This window comes from Botryllus schlosseri, chromosome 16 (genome assembly GCF_051294905.1).
Source record: "Botryllus schlosseri isolate E-star chromosome 16, Bs_hap1, whole genome shotgun sequence".
Taxonomy (NCBI): domain Eukaryota; kingdom Metazoa; phylum Chordata; class Ascidiacea; order Stolidobranchia; family Styelidae; genus Botryllus; species Botryllus schlosseri.
This window is the reverse complement of record NC_137251.1, coordinates 12,569,152-12,587,087: the sequence shown is the minus strand read 5'-3', so window position 1 is coordinate 12,587,087 and position 17,936 is coordinate 12,569,152. Positions and strand designations below refer to the sequence as shown.

At 42.8% G+C, this 17,936-nt stretch overlaps 2 protein-coding genes across 4 annotated transcripts in view; one reads left to right on the top strand and one right to left on the bottom strand.

The window, feature by feature from the left end:
* Positions 1 to 4,168, top strand: part of LOC145459304 (nuclear receptor subfamily 6 group A member 1-like) — a 54,304-nt gene extending 50,136 nt beyond the window's left edge. For both annotated transcript variants that reach the window (XM_080337950.1, XM_080337949.1), the window contains 3 exons: positions 295 to 416; positions 901 to 1,127; positions 1,959 to 4,168. In XM_080337950.1, the coding sequence (XP_080194076.1) occupies positions 295 to 416; positions 901 to 1,127; positions 1,959 to 2,159 (550 nt within the window). In that variant the 3' untranslated portion in view covers positions 2,160 to 4,168. The remainder of the gene's footprint in view (positions 1 to 294; positions 417 to 900; positions 1,128 to 1,958) is intronic.
* Positions 1 to 17,936, bottom strand: part of LOC145458884 (beta-1,3-galactosyltransferase 1-like) — a 214,785-nt gene that overhangs the window by 189,333 nt on the left and 7,516 nt on the right. The gene's annotated exons all lie outside the window — the stretch shown is intronic.

Here is a 17,936-nt window from a genome sequence, read left to right as displayed (position 1 = left end):
ACCCACTCACTATTTCTGCAGACTTGTTATTGACTTTTTGCGTGCGATATCGCAAGTGTCTATTTTTGCAAATTCGTGTCCGTGAATTGTAGTCTGAAAGTTGCCGACTTGTCGATTAGCTGCCGTGCAAGTGCATTTCTATCGCGATGTTGCAATATCTTGGGTCAATGTTAGTTCGTCTACAGTTGCCGACATGGTGAACTTTGTCAACGTTGAATGAGTCGACACTTTCCATATGGCTGTGCGGGCAAGACTTTGCTAAAGCTTATATTCATTACATGTGCTCCTGCCTAGGTTTGGGGACCGCGAAATGGAGATTTTGGAGCAGATGACGGTTTTGTATCATAAATTCTCGCAGCTGAAAGTTGACAAGGAGGAATACGTCATCATGAAAGTCATAAATTTCCTCAATCAAGGTGAGATCGTAGTCTTAATTCCCTACTTCGGTCGTGTTCTAGTCGAGACCTGCGCGGAAGAAGTCGACTTGAGAGAATCGACGCTTTAGTTGTTTGCCATTGTGGCCTGCTATTTAGGCTTGGGCGACTAAATGATTGCAGTTGTCCGTCTAACTAGTTGAACGTAATGTCGGTAATCTAATTCTAATCTCATTTGTGAGGTGTTTCCATCCTCTTATTTTCAATTCCATTTAATTTCTGGTTTTCCTGAAAATGCTACAGGAAACGAGCCAAGCTTGGTGTACTACGGGCATATTCTATTCCCAAGCTCGTGAGAATGATGAACTGAATACTTGATACGAACTGAAATTTCTTTCTCATCGTGGAATTAATTCAATTCAAGTTTCTGTGAATTCAGTGATTCTAGTTCTAATCTAATTTAAAAAATAGAAGTGCTAATTTCGCTTTATGGAATTTGAAATTCACCGTGTGGCGATATCTTCAGACGTGAACGGCCTGCAGGAGGTTGAGCAGGTGGAGGAGATCAACAAGAGGTACTGGTACGCTTGTCAGAGGTTCACCGAGCTGCGGGCGTTGGAGAGGAATTCGGACAGGCCCAACGGAGTCGGCGCTACGCGGTTCCGAGATCTGATGCTTTGCCTGCCCGAGATACGCCTGATGGCCAGGAAGATGATGAACACGGACATCTCGAAGCTGCCGCTCCTTTTCAAGGTGAGATACGGTGGTGATCAGTATTCAGTCACCAAGTACTTCTGATTTTTTTTTGATGCTAAACTGGATTTTGCCTAATGCCTGCTTATACTATTGTTACTCGCACATCTATTTACATTTGTAAGCAAAAGTACTTTTTAAACGTCGGTTTTCTTAAAGTAGAGAATAGTTTGTGATGCATGCTTTTATGAGTGAAACTGTCATGGCGGCAAGGTGAAATAGCCCTGCATCACGGTTACTTGATATATTTCCAAAAATTGTAGCCATTTGTGATGTCATTTTGCGTCGGTCGCTACTCTACCACCGGCAATTCCGAAAATTAACTACAGTCCACCGACTGTAGACCAAATCTACTTTTTCAAGTGCTTACTCCAGAGTAATTTTCACGCACTTGAACTACTTCTCACGCCTTTTCTCATTACCACTTGAAGTAGCTCTGACATGTTTTGCAAATGGATGACCTTTATTTAATTTCTGTCGAGTACCAACGCTGACTCGTTTAACCACGTTTATTAGGAAGCTGTCGATGTAATTTCAAAGCGAATAATATTAGAATCCGTGCTTGCGCGAGATTAAATAAGCGCTGGCTTCATCTCGGTCAGTGTGACCACGCGCGCGCGCTCCGCATCGCTTCCCCGCTGACGTAATAACAACTCTCTCCCGCGACTTTTCTCGTTTGACACGCTAGGTTACAATGTCTCTTGCTGGTAAACGTTTTGCGGCTCATCCGGTATCGTAAAGTGTATATAATCTTGATGGGATTGCGATGGGGTCGTTTGTTTAGTGTGAAGTTCGATTATTGTATGATGCGATGCTACGCTGTTTTTACAGGCCGTACTGCACACCTGCCGACTGCAAAAGATACAGGCCGGACGACACGGCGACGCGCAGTCCTTGCACGACGACAACGACGAAAGCGGCAGTGCGAACGAAAACAGGTCATCGCCAACTTGCAGCGAAAGCGCCGTCTCCGGCGAAAACCCGTCTCCCTCCGGAAAAACCGGACAGCCTTGGAACATTCCCCAGCCTTGACACGCTTGTAGCAATATGCAACTCGCGAATCGCGCCGTGTAGCGCGCGCGCGACTGTTTTCTGACCACGACAAAATATACCTCGACCTGTTTCGATACTGTGTTTGGTTTTCATCGTACTCAAACGCTCTAATTTCCCAGGACCACAATAGGACCGTCGCGTCTGTAAATCAGTGACCACGCGTATAATTGAAAGCGCACATTCCAACGAAATCGTGTTGTAAATACCAGCGATTATTTTCATGTTTTTCAGAGTCTCAGGTCGACGGCTAGAAAATCTTATTCTTCATTGCTTTTTTTGTTGATATGGCGTGCCCGACTTGAGCGTGGCCTACCCTTTTTTATTATCAATGCCTATTCTTACTGTCGAAGGTTGGGTTGTTATTGTTGCGTGACCCTATGCTTTTGACGAGACCCTCCAGACTAATTCGTTTTATCGTATTCCGTTTATATCAGGCTTTGGCCGCTCAGGGGATTGTGTAACTGTGAATTTGCGATTTATAAAAACACCTCTTATTCTAAACCGACTAACTCCGTAGTTTGCGCGCGAACTTAACCCAGCATCCTTGCCCGAATAACCCTCGACACTAATTCAGTTCGTACTGTTATTTTTCTGTTATGAAACGCGTAGTTGAAATTAGTCTTGATACTGACACCAGCTTTCCTGTGATGCGTACGGCGTTTTTGAAATGATATTTCGATGTGTGCGAATGTGACAGAGTTTTCTCCGTCATGATTGATATATATTATATACCTCTATTCCTCAATTGTTGAGCGGATTTGGTCTGCTCTCTATACGTTATATGTTCCTGTCATCGACGATTCGATAACTAGTGGTACTACCGCTAATTCCCTTCACCTGTAATTAATACTTTGTACAATTTGTGTGTTTCGGATATATTGATATTTTGGCCGGTTTCAAGCACGCTGTGGACTGCAGAGTTGGTGTTCTTGTGAACTATTGGAAGCACTGTGTAGCTACCGACACTGACGTATACGCTCGACCTCGCAGCATGATTCTGTTAAACACTCTACCGCCGTCATCCCTACCACGATAAAGAAAAGTCGCCTTTTTTATAACGCAGCATGCATTATTTCTAGTCGCCACGCGCGAGTGTGCCTATGCTTCACCGATTTGTCAAATTTCCTTTTATATATCTCGTGTTTCTTCAAGCTTGCTCACGACTTCAAATCGAATCACCAAAGACAAGTCGGGCGCCTTTTTCGCCACTTCTTCAACGCGTCTGTGTGTTTACCGTGAAATGTTATTTTTCTTCTATATATTGTCCCTCGTTTATCAGCTTCTGTGTTCTTCAGCAACGTAGAGACGCCGCCCTCAAAACGCTCTTTATACGCCTACTATGCAGCTTGTGTGTATCAGTAATATGTCGGCTGTCGCGGACGCTTGGTTCTGCCAGGCGCAGTCCTGTTATTTTGCCGTCGAAGGCTGCCGTAGGCCACGTATTTATGTGTCCCTCAAGGCTGGGTTTTAAACACCGATCTGTGTAGTATACTATAATTTTGTGTTACACTCTATCCTTGTAATCGGACGCTTGTAAAAAGTGGAATAGCGATCGTCGCTTTTTTCATATCAGCCTCAGTCGGTTCTGCTTGGATACAGTACCCCGGACGTGACGTCAAAACACCATTTCAGACCGCGCGCATCTTCGCCGGCCATAGTACAAGTGTAAAATCACGATAAGTTGATGTGGAAAGAATATTTGTGCTTTGAACCAGATTCTGTTCGTGAGCGATTTCGCTCTATAGCAATCTTTCTACCTCAGACTTGCTTTTTTAGTTATCTTTCTCTAGTCACCAACCGTGTGGGTGTCGTACTTTTAAGATGCTTCGTTTTTTGCTTTTCCGGATAGGTTTATTGAATTTCTGGTGGCGACTGATGTTATTTATTCCTCGTTTCCTGGAACGCCGGGACCTTTATTCCGTGCTTTTACGTTATTTTTTGTTCGATTGCGAGTCGATGCGACCGGAAAATAAATTCTGATGACAGGGCGTGCTTGTACCATTGCGCATGGGTGCTTAGGGTGCGTATTCCATTTCTACCGTGACCGGGACAGTGGACGAATGGTAGGTACGAGTTGAGCAATTGTACCAAGAGCACGGGCAGTCAGAGGTGGTCAGTAACGAAGTACTTCTACTTTTTGGAAGTACTCAAGTAGTTTTCCTCCACATTTGGTGCTTACTCAAGTAGATCTGATTTTCTCTACTTCTACTTGGTAATATTTAGTGACCTACTTTTCGCTATTTTTCAGTTTGTCAAGTAGAAGTAGTTTAATCCCCCAATACGAAAGATAGCCTGAGGAATTTCGTGGCTGGTTTCACGGAGTACCAACAATTAATATTCACAAATGTTGAGTGAAGCTCATAAATTTTATTCCGCTTCGCGCACAGCAGTTATGGAGTGACAAATATGTTTTCGCAGAAGTATCAGTGAATATAATTTAGGTATCGGATTGCTTGGTTCCGCTCACACCGCATTTTCGCATATATAAAATATTTCAACACAATAAATAGGGCCAGCACCGTAACTGCCGCACCCCAAACCTCCAATTGGGGGGTCCCGAGCTCGAAGGGGGCCCAAAATTATTTCGTGAATTAGCATAAATCATAGAGTATTTTTTGAAAATTTATGCAATTTTTTTTCGCGTTGCGCGCGAATTCAAGTAGCCGTTTATTTGTATTATTGGGTATTAGGCCATTGCCGCGCAACGACCCACCAAGACATACAATCTAGTTTTAGGCCATATAACATGCGACTCCAAGAAGTGTGCCAGAACGATCGGCAGCGAGAAAACCTTGGCTGAAAAGGTCTATGCCCTTATGCTGACCAAAGACTTCGGTATATATACAAACTACATAAAGGTTTAATTGTCCATAGGCGCCTAAATGACTGGCGCCGAATGTTCCTGTCTTTGCAATCTGAACCTCAAGACAAAAACCATCTCGCTGGAAAAAATTTCATGCCAGTGAAGAAATACCAATTTGAAATCGTGTGCGTCTCTTAGTTTAGAAGCCTACGTTCGAGCGATTCTATATTTTTTGATATAGCAGACTGGAAGTCACGAAAGAACACCATGTAAAGAAGTCATATCAACGGGTCCGCCCGCCCGAAGATGTGCAATTATTATTTACGGGTCCTCCCGTTTTCAAGACACTTCACTCAGCTCTACCGGTAAATCTAATTACGTGAGTAGAGAGGACAATAAATTGATAACATAATGTATATGCATGCAATCGCCGATCTGATTGACCGATTTTATCATAAATTATCGAAAATTTTCGCGCCTCGCGCTGGCTCACAATACAGTACAGATGATTTCGTGACAAATGCGAACATCGTGATGGAGGGGTCGTTTCATCACCCTATGGGAGCCCAAGACCCAAGTTTTTGGGGGCATGACGAGGTGCTGTTTCGTTCCTGCCAACGGGTATGCGCCCGAAGATGTTTAATTATTATTGAGTGGTCCTACCTTTTCAAATACACCTCACTCAGCTCTACCGGCAAATCTGATTACGTGAGCACAGAGAAGATAAAAAATGATTACAATACAATTCCCGATCATACTGACCGATTCAATCATGAATTCTAGAAATTTCCCGCGCTTCGCGCGCTTAGGCGACAAAAGCTGATTCACTAAACAAACTCCTAACGAAAATGATAAATAGCGGTAAACAGGGTATCGCCGAAGGGGGGTCTGGTGGGCGAAGCCCCCCAGAAGTTCAGTCTATAACCGTATGGGGGCCCCAAGACCAAAGTTTTTCGGGGGGGGGGGGCTGACGAAGTTCTGTTACGGCCTTGAATAGGGCTCATGATAACGTTTGAAACCACCGTTTGGCAATCTAGCAATTACCTATCATCGTAATCTAGCAGCCCATGACGTGTCCTGCTAATCTGGAAAATCCATCTTTTTTGAAGGTTACACCTGTTTTAGCAGATCACCTTTGAAGCTTTATGGACAAAAGACACGAAATATATTTTCCGTTTTTTTGAAGTGGTATTTGAATTTCAGTTTCAATCCCGAGCATCATACTTTGAGTTCTAATTAGTTTCAGTTCTTTTGTCTGCAGAACACACATGTTGAAGCATGAAAGCAAGTGTAGTAATTAATGCCTCTATTTTTCGAAAATAAAGCTACACTAAATATAAATTTTATGATCCACAATATTTGTCATTAACGCATACTAATCGCGAAAAATGTTTAAACCGTATCCGATACAACTAACTTCTCCGTATTGCTCTTCGCCCAAACTTGGGGCCTTATAATATGGGGTAGGGCGCCATACCATGATATTATCTAAAACGGGGTCTTCTAGTAAACAAAGGGTTAGTACTGCATTTCCATATCAATACTATAATTTGCATCCGATGATGCGAAGAATGCTTATTCTGCCGAAAATCGATACCTCCTGGGATGCATCAATACGAATCAAGTTCTATGCACCTTCCGCAAAGCTCAATTTGCAGCTTTTGTCAGTCCATGCGAACGAATTAAGACTGCTTTCGAAACTACTTACTTGAGTAAATTTGAAGTCAATCAATTCTACTTCTACTTCAAGTAGTTTTAGGGGGCTTATTGATGAGGTACTTCTACTCGTACTTGAGTAGATTTGTTCGCCGTTACTTCTACTTCTACTTGAGTAGCTTTCTTGACTACTTTGACCACCTCTGCTGGCAGTCTTGTAAAGTAGCAGACTCAAGACGCGCACCACTTATCTTTTTCCGCATTGGGTTTTGTGAAGTCAACGGTAGTTTTGGTTAGGCTTGTATCGCTTTAGCGAGTAAAATTATCGCGAAAAATAGTCCATGTACGATAAACACCAAAATCGCTGAGAGAAATGCATTAATTTGCATAGTCGGTCGGTATGACCTGTGCTTGCCTCGATGATGCATCTTTCAAATTGGACTGCTTCTTGGAGGTACAGAACTTCAATATACAATTGAATAGTATATACTATTCAATCTTTCAAATTATAAATTAGCAACCCTCGATTTATTACTAATAGTATGCGGCGACTCGACCCAATGTACTTGTTAGAGACGTGAAGAAGCTAGATGTTGCCAAGTCTGTATCTGTTCCATTGCAGACTCTATCCCACAAATTTCAACGACTGCTTCACCTCGGAATCATTAGCGCATAAGCAGGGCCGTAACAGCCCTTCGTAAGGCCCCCCCAAAACGTTGGTCTTGGGCCCCCCATAGGGTGATATACCGAACTTCTGGGGAGCTCAGATCCCCCTTTGGCAGTCCGCTCTTAGTCGCTACTTGTCATATACATTGGTTGTATGTTTGGCGAGACAGATATTCTCGCTCAGACGTGCGAAAAAAGTCAATAATCCATGATTAAATCGGTCAATGCGATCGGGAATTGCATGTATATTACTGTCAAATTTTATCCTCTCTGTGCTCACGTAATCAGATTTACCGGTAGAGCTGAGTGAGGTGTGTTTGAAAAGGTAGGACCCCTCAATAACAATTAAACATCTTCGAGCGTATACCCGTTGGCAAGAACGACACTGCACTTCGTCAGTCCCCCCCCCAAACTTGGTTCTTGGGCTCCCATAGAGTGATAAACCGGCCCCTCCCATAACGTTGTTCGCTTTTGCCACGAAATTAGCTGTACTGTTTAGTGAGCCAGCGCGAGGCGCAAAATTTTTCGATAATTCATGATAAGAATTCAATAAGATCGGGAATTGCATATATATTGCTATCAATTTCTTGTCCTCGCCGCTCACGTAATCAGATTTTGGCTACCGGCAGAGCTGCGTAAGGTGTCTTGGAAACTGAAGGGCCCGTGAATAATAATTAAACATCTTCGGGCGGGTGGACCCGTTGGTTTGACTTCGTGACATGGTGTTATTTCGTGACCTCCTGTCTGCTATATCAAAAAATATAGAATCACCCAAACGCACTAAACTAAAAGATCACACGATTTCAAATTGGTATTTCTTCACGTGCATATGGAGTCGCATGTTACATGGCCTGAAACTGTATATGTCTTGGTGCGTTAAGGCACGGTAATGGCCAACGCCTATATGCCCATCTCTATCAATCTTGCGTATTTATTTCTTGGGGGAAGAATAAGGGAGACGGGGGACAATTGTAACACTTTTTGTATTTTTTAACATTACGTGTTTTTCTCATGGAAATTTCATTTCTTAAGTTTTATATAAAAAAGCCAACAACTCGATAGTTGATATAAAGACTAAAATGGAGCTCAATCAACAATCAATCATGGAAGTTTTGGGTCGCGAAAATCGCCGCTCAAATGTTACAATCGCCCCGTACCCAGGGGCAATTGTATAGCCTATGCAGCGCAATTATAACGAAATGAACAACGAAAACGGGAGCAAAATTGTATTTTTGCATTAAACTAAAGAAAGAGAAGTTTGAACGCTTTCCAGGCTCTGAATACAATATCACCTTTCGTGCCTTTTTTCATGAGCTCAAAGTATAGAAGAAACACATTCATTCCATCATCTCCCTACACATAGATTCGGCCTCTTTTACCAAGGTGCTGCTGTTCAGCGTCCATAATGGGTTGGGCATTCGGTCACCTGCGAAGTTACGAAACCGACCTGGCTAAATATCTTGGTTGAATGGGCCGAGGATAGTGTAGCAAAACGAGGACACAACATTGTGAGGCGCCAAAGCTAATGGCAGTCTTCTGTTCTGTACAAAACTAAAACAAATTGTCCACACCAAATGACAAAATGTAAGTGGGCCATGCTCAAAGTTAGAGGATGAGGATTCAGTCATGGATAAGTTCTTAATTGACCATTGAAGGTCGACACACCGACAGCCGATCAACATGAAAAAGGGTGGTAGAATCACGGAAATAACCTAACCCTAAGATTCACATCACCACTTCTGTATGGCTGTTCCGACAGATGATCAATGATCATGTTAGAATTGGTATGAGAAGGTAGTATTATTATATGCTAAGATATATTCTAATTTATTGGTTTCCAACCGGTGGGTTACGGTAACGGTAACGGTATCAGTTGCGCCAGTGGTTCTCAAAGTATGAGTAGCGAAAGGTATAAATTCTGGTGACAAACGCACAACAACTATCATTTAACCCTAGGCTGCTCAGGTTGGGGTCCCAAAGACCCCAGGCGAGCAAAAATGTGAGCCATATTTTTATGTGCCGTCGGATTGTTCTTGCCAGACATGTAATCCTAAATGGTGTTATACACTATCATTCGGAATAAAGCATTAGCTGGTTTTCTCTAATTCCTCGCCGCTATGAGCTATTGATTTAGCATGGGTCAGATTTTGAAGGTATAGTGGCCAGACTAAGTATTTTTCTCCTCTTTGTAATCGGACCGATTCCGGCTGTTTATATGATTCTTTCGCATTGTTTATGTCACGTGGCAGTGATTGGTGGTTATGAAAAGACGGTACCACGTTTTGGAGAAAGACTGATCCGACTGCTATAGTCGAAGAAGTGCAGCGAATATGATAAAGTTTTCACCGTGTCTCACTAGGCCCGCACTAGAAGCTGATAACTGCATTGATTATTGGAAGCTCTTCTTTATACCACAAGTGATAGATTTACTGGTTGAAAGAAGATACCTGAAGAAGCCCAAAACTACAAAGAGAAGTACAGGGTAGGGCCAACTAATTCGGTGGAGATGGAAGCTGTCATTGGTCTTCTTCTTCTGGCTGGGGTTCATAAAAGCTCAAGATAGTCACTTGATAAGATTTGGGCAGATGACGGCACAGGACTTGATATCTTCAAGGTAACAATGTCATGCGAAAGATTCCGATTCATTTTGCGATGTCTTCGGTTTGATGACATTACCACACGCGAAGATAGAAAAAATGACAAATTGGCGAAAATTCGAACAATATCGGATATGATATTGAACACCTTCAAGAAAAATTACGTGTTGTCTGAATTTGTGACAATTGACGAAATGCTTTGAGGGCTCCGAGGACGTTGTTCTTTTCGACAGTATATTCGAAACAAACCGGCAAAATATGGCATCAAACTACATGCCTTGTGTGATGCAATTTTGAAATTTATTGCGGGAAGCAACTGGAAGGGCCGTACAAAGTCGACAACTCGGCCAAAGAAGTAGTGACACGGCTGGTGTCTGATATATCAGCATCTGGCCGAAACATCACATTCGATAACTGGTACACCAGTATACCATTGGTGACGTCATTGCTTCACGACCATAAACTGACAGCAGTTGGCACCCTTCGAAAGAACAAGAGACAGATACCTCCTACGTTCATTTCTCTGCGAAGGAGGGAGGTGTACAGCAGCATTTTGGGATTTCAAAAAGTTGACACTGCTGTCATATCTTCCAAAGGGCAAAGGCTCAAAGAAAATTCTTACCATGGTGAGCAGCCAGCATCACGATGATAAAATTGATGAAAGCTCTGGTGACGCTCGGAAATCAGATATAATAACATTTTATAATCAAACAAAAGGTGGCGTCGACGTGGCAGACAGAATGGTGGCAAACTATTCCTGTTCTCGCAATAGTCACCGCTGGCCTCTGACGATCTTCTTTGGATTGGTGAACTTGTCTGCATGTAACGGCCATATATTATCTTTGCTGGCTAAAGGTAGCCGCGCGAAGAAACAAACACACAGAGGATTTGTAATGGAAATTGCGCTGGCCCTAACAAAGAAAAATGCAGTGTCCAGGCAATCAAATACTCACTTACGCGTCCGCACAAGACTCGCGTCTAAAAGAATTTTTCCGGGAGAAGACAATAAAATGCCACCAGCGAAGCTCTCCAAAGCTGCACGTGGCAGATGCTGTCTTTGCGGTAGAACACCAGACCGGAAAACAACCGAGAAATGTGTAGAATGTGGGGACTTTGTCTGCCAAGCACACTCTGTGAAAATAGTGATATGTCAAAAGTGCATGGAGCTGGAGGGTTCGGATTGAATCTACTTTGTTGTTGTCGTTGTTACTCTGTTGCATGGCTGTATTGTCTTATATTGTATTGTTGTTATTTCTTTGTTATTATGATTAACTGGTGGGGGGTGTTTGACCCCATATCGCCATTCGTGTAATGGTGAGCGTCAGCGGGAACTTTTAAATGGGTAGACAGTAGGGTTCAAAAAGGGAAGATGCATCGTTATAACGTCAAGCAAAGAAGTTATTAGACAGCTGTATAGCGAAGTTGGTAAGACTAATCGACCCCACCAAAGCAATCGTGTAACGATATCCCGCCTGAGCAGCCTAGGGTTAATATACATAGTATTTGCTTAATTTATTGCAAAAAAATTTAAAACGCTAAGGTTGCTTTTGTAGTTTCGATGTTCAGTACCATAACCAATAAGCGACACGCGCATCAACGTTGTTACGGCGGTATGGCTTGGTCATGAAAAATGCACGCGCTCGAAATATCGCGGTAAAGACTGTACAAAATAATTGGAGTCACTTACCTTTCGTGAGACGAATGCGCATTTCGCATTTCGTCGCGGGGCTCAATATTTTTTTTATCTGTGGGTCTCATTTGCAGTGTGCGATGCAGGCACAGGACTATTTTGCCCCGGTCATTTCGACGCTTGGACACATATCAATATTGAACGTTTTGCCAACATGTGGCGGTTATTTAATTTCATGGTTTTGTCGCCGACAATCATTTTAGGAGCACAGTTACCAGAGTCGCAAGTTTCCGAAACGTTCTATGTGCTGGTGTCTCCTGGCTTAGAAACACCGAGCGCCAAAATGTCGGTTTCTAATAGTCGCGCTCCCAGAGGTTGCACAGAGCGCACCCCTAAACTAAAGCATCCCAACGGCCGCATACGTTTGTAGTCATTGCTGTATATTTTAAGCATATTTTGTATTTTGTCGATGTATTTTTGGGGGTATCCACATTAAAATTAAAACTGGTCCAACTAAATCGCATGAAGCGCGTATAAAATTTTCAAGATAAATAGAATCTGCCTCTAAAGACTCTACTATATATATTGATATATTCTTTCATTCGCATCCCATCGCCAAGTGATGCCTGTAAAGTCAAAACGGTCATCATTCCCGCCAATGGTCCCTCAATCTTTTGACGAGTCTGCGCAAACTCACCAACTCACTGCGCAGACCATTGGACAACAGTTCGTAACAACTAAAAAAAGGTTATCACTTCAAAATTTTTGCGCGTAACTTAGATTTTCCGTGCGCAGAGACGTGTCAGCACTGCGCATTTGTGTACGTGCGCAGCTTAGAGGGAACATTGAATTTCCCGCCCACTTCACGGCCCATACCTTCGTTGACGTCGGAAAATCTAGCTGATAACTTTTTTGTTGTTTTCCTCTATAATCATCGTATAAACAATATCGTTTTCCCAACAAATATCTATATTATTAGTGTGACAGCCCACCCGTTGTGGGTGTATGTGATGATTGTTTGTTACTATTGTGATGGTACTGTTATTTCTAGGGCCGCCAAGTGTCTAGTACCGACTACGTGAAATGGACACTTGGTGGACCCATGATAATGCATGGGCCTCTTCTCTGAACTTGCTGCCGTGAGGACGCGGAAATAAAGCTGTCTAAAAACTATTGTGAATCTCTTTACAACGACCATATTAGGAGGTCTTCCACATTAGCACCTCCTCGTCAATTTCGAAGATAAGAAACGTTTCAGAGTGGGACGAAACACATTTTCGTGGTGCCTTGCTAATTGCCCACTATCCATCGCCAGACATACTACGAATAGGCATGGTATTAAGAGGCAACAGCGAGACCCGCGAAGGTGGTGTATTACAAAAAGCCTAGAATTGGGTCGTGCCATAAGTCGGCAGTTATGGATTTAAATGAAGAATATCGGCCTGGTGTAAATGACCACAGTAGTCGACAAACACCATGAATTACCTAAATAAAAAGTTAGCGAAGGATCATGTAAACGCGGCACTTTTGCGGGTCAGCTCGGAGATGTCGCGTGAAGTCACTGGAGACGGCTTAAAATTCAAATCGAGTCGAACGTGTAACCAAGCCTTCTGACTCGAGTCTTTATAACCCTGTCATCTATCTCTACCGTCATCACCTGACATGGCTAGCGATCAGGTGAGCAAGACCGAACTGTCACGTTCTAGGTCTTTTGAGAACCAACAACTGATACAGTAACTGACACTAACTATCTTTACAACGGAATGACTAAACAAACGTAACAGGAACTATAGTATCCCAAGCCGACGACGCATTTTTGAGGCAATATTTATTAGCTTCGAGGTTTGAGCAGAAAACAGAACAGAAAACCGATTGTCTTAAACAGTGGTGCGATCAATGGGGAATGAAAGTCAATACAACAAAAACGGTGTCAGTTGTCTTTAGCCACAAAAGGAAAATACCAAATCTCCAATTTAAATACAGTGGTCAGAACATAGCGACAGCAGAATCTGCAAAATACCTCGGAATTACCTTCGACAAGAGGTTATCATATAAACTACATGTTGAATCTGTTTTACATAAATGCACTGCTCGAATAAACTTTCTGCGAATGATTTCAGGAACCTCTTGGGGAGCTGCAAAAGAAACTATGCTAACCTTGTATCGAACTCTTATTCGATCTATAATTGAATATGGAATTGAAGCGTTTCATTTTGGTCACCGACGATATCTAGAAAAAGTCGAGCGTCTACAAAACAACGCGCTGCGGCTTTGTTGCGGATGGATGAGGAGCACCCCAGTTATTTCCATACTGTCTGCGTGTGGGGAAATGCCACTATGGACCTACTACAAAGGTATTTATGTATGAAATTCAGATCCAAGGTGAATGCTGATTTGAAGCACCCGTGGCGAGAGCAGCTTCTCCAGTTATCGTGGGAGGAACAATGGCCGAAAAGAAAGCAATTCGTTTGCTTCAATCAAATTACATATCGACCGAATTGCGACGAAAATGGAGATGGTCTGTTGCAGTTGAGTAAGATAACCCATCCACCTTGGACGTTGCGTCGAGCACGTATAGATTTAACATTGACGAGTCTGCAGTTTAAACAATGCTCCTCTTTGTTACCGCTAATCAATGAACATATCTGTAGACGATTCCCGGGATACTTGCAGATTTTCACTGACGGATCAAAAACTACGATGGGCACTGCGCAGTGATGAGCGGATAGTGATTTACGAGACTCCGAATCCCTCCGACAACTTTAGAATCAGAGGAAAGCTCCCTCCGACTCCGAAGAGCTCAATCTCAGACTCCGAGATACTCCGATGAATCTCGTCAAGTATCCGAAACAGTGGCAAGCATGGTACATGATATAACATGGTACATGTGATAATATGGTTGGCCTCATAGTATTGTTTACTCTCCAGTCCCCAATTGCAGTGAAGATGGCTGATTTTTATGCACTTGGCAATCATTTTTGCATGTTACCCGTCATATTACAACTTTACAAGATGTCAACTGTCTGTGTTTTGGTGTGTAATCATAATCAATAGTGTATTCTGGTCAGAGCTATCCAAAGATATCGGAGACAAAAGTTACAATACTCCGAAAAATTATCTGTAGTAAACTCCGACTCCGCTCCGACCGCCACAAATTCGGCAAAACTCCGCTCCGAATCCACTCCGACTCCGCTCCGATGCTCATCACTGGCACTGCGGCGGCGTTTTATGTATCGCGAACTATCAACGGCGCAACCACTATCATAAAGGAATCAAGTTCCTTCACTGCAGAATTGGTGGGAATAAGCTTAGCTCCACAATGGGCTGTGGAAAACAGCAATACCAGCATACTAATACTCGTGGACTGCTTGAGCGCAATTCAAGCGATTGACAATATTTATGGGCGATCACATCACCTCGTCGCACCAATTTCACTGACGATCCATCGGATATCGGAGGCAGGATACGAGATCGCTATTGTTTGGATACCTGGTCATTATCAAATTCCCGGGAATGAAAAGGCAGATGAATTGGCCAGACGAGCGAGTCAAGCCAGTGTGCAAACGACTGAATTCAAACCTTTCGTACGAGACATCGCTGCTTCGCGTCGGAAGGCGTGCATCGAACTATGGAATAACCGCTATTCACAATCGGATAAGTCACAACAATATAAGGAATGTTTTCCAACCGTCTACCACAGAGCAGACGTGAATGGACTACCGAAAAGGTATCAAGCGATTATGTTCCGACTACAAACCGGACATTGTGGACTAAAAGCACATCTATTCAAATCGGGAATAGCAGATTCAGCCAATTGCTGAACGTGCCGCCAAGAAGAGAGTGTCGCCCATTATTTATTGACGTGTCGAAATTATAGACACCAGAGTAGAGTTCTCGAGGACACGTGTCGGAGGAAGAATATCGCTCCCACCGTAACAAACTTTTTGACTGACACGCATATTTTTCCATACGTTGTGGAATTCGTTCTCGCAACAAAGCCATATATTTGAGTTTATATTTTTTAATGCAATACCCACCCCTAGATGATAAATGACTTTTTGGATATGGTGAACAAAACCACTTGCGTTATAATTGCCAATCAAATAATAATCAACAACAAAAAGAACAGAAAACCACTTTCACACAGTGTTCAGTGAATATAAAACAAACTCTATTGGCTAACGACATTCAGATTCTAATCCTTCCTGATGTTCGTATGCTTAAATCTCTAAGCACATCACCGAATCTCCAGCCAGCGACTTACAGAAAGAGGGTACTGACGAGAATGGAAACAGGGTCGTCTTGCGTAGAAAAAATGTCGAGTTCAGGGGGAGCACAGCTTGATATCATGTGAAACACGTCACATAGTGACACATGGCGACCTGTTTATGGGAGCATTATTGATCGGTACCATGGAAAACACTGACTCTCTCCGATCGTAAAACAAAGAAGCGCCGACATTTTTATCTAAAACTTTCATAACATACTATATTTTCGAAAAGCCTTATTTTTGACATTTTAAAATTTTTATTTTGGGCAGTTTTGGTATTTGGTTCCCGAAATGCCCAAAATAACACGGCCTGCTCATTCTTTATTCCCTATTGCTAGCCCGGAAATGGTTGCGGCCTGCGCTGGCGTAATTATTATCAAGTTGATTGTTGAACACAATGCTTTATCGTTGATTGATGCCAGACATTTATTGTTACGGGAGAAACGTTCACGTGAACTCGATGCAAGAGTTCAATTGCAAACTTCTAACCCTGCAGTGCCACCTTCCCCGAAATTTTACAAGTCTTGCGTAAACCACAAGGAAAGAGACATCAGGAAGACAATATGCATCAGAGGTGGTCAGTAACGAAGTAGTTCTACTTTTTGAAGTACTTGAAGTAGATTTTGCCTACTCACACTACTTTTTAAGTAGTTATGATTTTAGACTACTTCAACTTCTACTTCGCAGTTTTCAGTTTTGTAGGCAAAAATAAGAGTAGAATACCTACTTACTTACTTGTGAACCACCCCTCCTACTTCTACTTGAGTAGAAATTCCGGCGTTACTTCTACTTCTACTTGAGTAGCGACGGTGACTACTTTGACCACCTCTGATATGCATGCTGGTAATACGCGATAAAATGCATCAATTTATAATCAGGTTGAACATATCAAGCAAAATGGCGAAATGCGTGTGGATATTGTGCATATGCATTGTGATATCCTTAAAGAGCCTCAATCAAAGGCTGATAAAGACGCATGCGGCTCCGCAGTTTGACCCCCCCCCCCCCCCGGTCTATAGTCTCACTACTTTAACGTCTCTAAATGAATCTGCAAGTGATGCGATTGTATTTGATAGATATACAAAATGAAAATGACAGTATCGGCGTTCACGATGTGGCAATAGGCCACACTATCGGAATCGATTGTGGGTAATATTCCAATGCCTGTAAGAAACAAGTCACGCAAATCCAAAAGGCAAAGTCAAATACAGATAGGCTGACAGAACTTATAAGGAAATGGTGTGAATGAAAGACAATCAGACACTTTCGTGAACAAGTTGGAAATATACACTTGACAGCGTTCGTGAATTTGATGACAGCGTATCTGGATCCATCATGCTGCACCATAGGGCAAACTTTTCTCATTGTTATTTTCCAAAGCGAAGCCGGAATTGGTGTAGGGGAGGTTAAGGTTTGACGAAAGTTGAGGCCGAGTGGAACAGCATTTTTTGTAGAGCCGTCTTCTTACAACATGCAGTAAGTACATGACGAAATGAACGACGCTACATCCCACGATGCATCCCACACTATAACCGACGGCGACTCCAGGGCTGTCTTGCCAGCTCAGAATAGGGTAGACGGCCGGAGTTATCCCGGTGGCGTAGTAAATAAGAGTAGCCACGGTGTACACGACACCAAATATCATAGGGTATACGAAATGCAGAACATGCATAGGAAATGCGACGACAAAAATTTCGATTACATACACGACGGAATTGATTGCGTGCTGGTGAATGTTAAATGGAACGCCTAACGTCCCCGGGGCTGCCGTTGGCGCTAGTGTCACCCAATACACTATGGTTATTATAATGGCGCTTGTTTGACCAACTGAGTGAAGGATCCACGCAATCGAACGAAGCACGATCAGACATTTTGAATCTGCAAACAAGTTTGTAAAGAAGTAATATTTTATGAACGTGCCCTTTGGAATTGCTAGAATGTCACAAGGTTTTCCAAGCTATGTTCACGAATTTGACTAGGACACAGGGGAATGGGCGGGGTACAGTACGATATTTGGTACATTATACGATAAGATTGGCTGCCTCACGATAAATCTTATCGTATGAGTACTGGACCGATTCCATGTGTGCAAAAAATTCATGCACGGTTCATCTGTAGTGTCATCTTATCTCCA